This window comes from Cicer arietinum, chromosome 4, assembly GCF_000331145.2.
Source record: "Cicer arietinum cultivar CDC Frontier isolate Library 1 chromosome 4, Cicar.CDCFrontier_v2.0, whole genome shotgun sequence".
NCBI classification, from domain to species: Eukaryota; Viridiplantae; Streptophyta; class Magnoliopsida; order Fabales; family Fabaceae; genus Cicer; species Cicer arietinum.
Genome location: NC_021163.2, coordinates 30079520 through 30083282, shown reverse-complemented (window position 1 = coordinate 30083282; position 3763 = coordinate 30079520). Strand labels below are relative to the sequence as shown.

The 3763-nt window shown below is 35.1% G+C and overlaps 1 protein-coding gene across 1 annotated transcript; it reads left to right on the top strand.

Annotated features, from left to right (window-relative positions):
* Window positions 1-275: 275 nt before the first annotated feature.
* LOC101500750 (FT-interacting protein 1-like) lies at window positions 276-3194 on the top strand. The gene has a single exon (XM_004497880.4). The coding sequence runs from the start codon at window positions 431-433 to the stop codon at window positions 2825-2827; it is 2397 nt and encodes a 798-aa protein (XP_004497937.1). The 5' UTR covers window positions 276-430; the 3' UTR covers window positions 2828-3194.
* The last annotated feature ends 569 nt before the right edge of the window (window positions 3195-3763 follow it).

Here is a 3763-nt window from a genome sequence, read left to right as displayed (position 1 = left end):
TTAGTTATATCAAATTATTACTACAATTATCCTTTTTGAATTTGGATTTTCTGATGTTAGGGGATTCGAATTCACATGGACAAGATTTTATGGTCTAAATCGAGATTTTACTTTTTTTTAAATGCACATTTTTATTTCTCATTTTAAAATTAAAATTAACATATTAAAATCTAAACTGTTCGATTTTGATCAAACGACTACCAATGTTCTGATGTATAAACAGAATCTCGACCGGGTCATCACTTTTGCCTTTCTCTCTAGTTTTAATTATATCTATTTGGTGCTATTGCATGAGTTTGAGAAACAACATTTGTGAAAGATTACTTATATATCAATTTACTCTCTCTAGTTTCTCATTTGTAAAAGAGAAACAACAAAATACCATAAAAGTTGCAATTGCACCATCAAGGTTCACTTCAAAGACACAAAGATGAGTTCTACTAAAAAAGACTCAAAACCAAACCAAGATGATTACAAGCTAAAAGACACAAAACCAGAGCTAGGAGAAAAATGGCCACATGGAGGACAAAGAGGTGGCACTGGTTGGATCTACACAGAGAGAGCAACAAGCACCTACGATCTCGTAGAACAAATGTTCTATCTCTACGTTCGTGTTGTTAAAGCCAAAGAGTTACCACCAAACCCTGTCACAGGAAACGTTGACCCTTATGTTGAAGTCAAAGTTGGCAACTACAAAGGCAAAACAAGACACTTTGAGAAGAAAACAAACCCTGAATGGAAACAAGTTTTTGCATTCTCAAAGGAAAAGATACAATCTTCAATCGTTGAAGTTTTTGTTAGAGACAAAGAAATGGTAGCTAGAGATGATTACATTGGTAAAGTTGAGTTTGACATGCATGAAGTTCCAACAAGAGTTCCACCTGATAGCCCTTTAGCTCCTCAATGGTATAGGCTTGAGAATTTGAGAGGTGAAACAAGAACAAGAGGTGAAGTTATGTTAGCTGTTTGGATTGGAACACAAGGTGATGAAGCTTTTCCTGAGGCTTGGCATTCAGATTCTGCTTCTGTTAAAGGTGAAGGTGTTTATAATGTAAGATCAAAGGTTTATGTTAATCCTAAACTTTGGTATTTAAGAGTTAATGTTATTGAAGCTCAAGATGTTGAGTCTCATGATAAAAGCCAACCACCCCAAGTTTTTGTTAAAGCTCAAGTTGGTCAACAAGTGCTTAAAACTAAGCTTTGTCCAACAAAAACAACAAATCCTATGTGGAATGAAGATCTTGTGTTTGTAGCAGCTGAACCATTTGAAGAACAGCTTGTGTTGACTTTGGAGAATAAGGCTAGTCCCGGAAAAGACGAGGTTGTGGCCAAGTTAAAGCTTCCGTTGAACGAATTCGAGATTCGGATGGATCATCGGCCAGTACATTCGCGATGGTTTAACGTGGAGAGGTTCGGATTCGGTGTTCTTGAAGGCGATAAAGGGAATGAACTTAAATTCTCAAGTAGGATTCATTTAAGAGTTTGTCTTGAAGGTGCTTATCATGTTCTTGATGAATCAACAATGTATATTAGTGATACAAGACCAACTGCTAGACAATTATGGAAGCAACCAATTGGGATACTTGAAGTTGGAATTTTGAGTGCTCAAGGACTTCAATCTATGAAAACAAACACTGGAGGAAAAGGGTCAACAGATTCATATTGTGTAGCAAAATATGGAATGAAATGGGTTAGAACAAGAACAATCACAGAGAGTTTGAATCCAAAATGGAATGAACAATACACATGGGAAGTTCATGATCCTTGTACTGTCATAACTTTTGGTGTTTTTGATAATTGTCATTTAGGTGGAAATTCTCAACAACCAAGTGGTGCTAAAATCAATGATTCAAGGATTGGTAAGGTGAGAATTCGTTTATCAACTTTAGAAATGGATAGAATCTACACAAATTCATATCCATTACTTGTTCTAAAACCTTCTGGTTTAAAGAAAATGGGTGAACTTCAATTAGCAATACGTTTCACATGTCTTTCATTAGCTCATATAATTTACCTTTATGGACACCCTTTACTCCCTAAAATGCATTACTTGCATCCATTCACTGTGAATCAATTAGATAGTTTAAGATACCAAGCTATGAACATTGTAGCAGTGAGACTAGGAAGAGCAGAACCACCTCTTAGAAAAGAAGTTGTTGAATACATGCTTGATGTTGATTCACACATATGGAGTTTAAGAAGAAGCAAAGCAAATTTCTTTAGAATAGTTTCACTTTTCTCAGGCTTAATATCTATGAGTAAATGGCTTGGTGAAGTTCAAAAGTGGAAGAATCCAGTGACAACAATTTTAGTTCATGTTCTATTTTTCATCTTGATATGTTATCCAGAATTGATCCTACCAACTATTTTCCTCTACATGTTTCTCATTGGAATATGGAACTTTAGGAAAAGACAAAGACACCCTCCACATATGGATACAAAAATTTCATGGGCTGAAGCAGCACATGCAGATGAATTAGATGAAGAGTTTGATACTTTTCCAACTTCTAAAGCACAGGATGTTGTGAAAATGAGGTATGATAGGCTTAGGAGTGTAGCAGGGAGAATACAAACTGTGGTTGGTGATATTGCAACACAAGGTGAGAGGTTTCAAGGTTTGCTTAGTTGGAGAGACCCAAGAGCAACATTTTTGTTTGTGAATTTTTGTCTTGTTACTGCTGTGGGATTGTATGTTACACCTTTTAAGATGGTTATTTCCATTGCTGGGATTTATTGGCTAAGGCATCCTAAGTTTAGAAGCAAGTTGCCTTCTGTGCCTAGTAATTTCTTCAAGAGGTTGCCTTCTTGTGCTGATAGCATGCTTTGAAGATTCAAGTTGGGATCGCAATTCCCTACAATATCGAGTATATGCAGTTTCACACAATAGTTAATATCAACTGTTGATTTCAGATTAGACAATTGAGATCATAAAGTCAGTTTTACTTTTGAAACAATTTCAAATGTCGATCTAAATTATATGTTTGAGACTTGTAACTCCGTTACGTAGTTACAATAGGGAATCCAATTCCTAATTGATACACAAGAAGATTTGATGGAACTTTTTTGTTTGTTTGTTTGTTGTTTTTTTTTTTGGTATTAGTTAATTGTGGATTCTTTACTTTTGGTGGGTACACTACACATTTATCATTGGCTTTTCCTTTGTTATGAAATTTTTAATTATGATTATTGTGTTATTTGGGACTATGTGTTATTATTTGGAAACAAGATAAACTATTTTATTAAATAATTTTCAATATATTGAAAAATGAAATGAATTAATTTTCAAAGTAGCATCTCAATCTCTTTAGATATGACAGGAGAGAAGAAAAGAGATGAGATTATGTGTAACAACTATAACTGAAATAAAAAGTAACTAACGAATAACAACCTAGGACAAGTATCCTATTAGCTATTACAAGCAAGCTCACAGTTAGCTTGACTAACAATTAACTATCAAGCTAACTATGAGACTGGGAGGGTGATGAGCGCAAGCTGGTTGACAGACTAGTGGAACAAGCTAGCTGGTGAAGCTGAGGCTGACTGTCTGGTTGGTGAAGCCAATACTGGTTGACTCGTTAAATTGAAAAAAAAAATGAAGACTTGCACAGGAGCCAAATAGACCAACTATTCTAATACCGCCTTATAAGCTAGAGCTTGATAAATATAAAGTAATACAAGCTTAGAAACAAAGTTGTTGAAGTACTTTGGTAACAAGCTCCGGGTGAATAGGTCAACAATTTGATTGTCACTGGAGATAGGCATT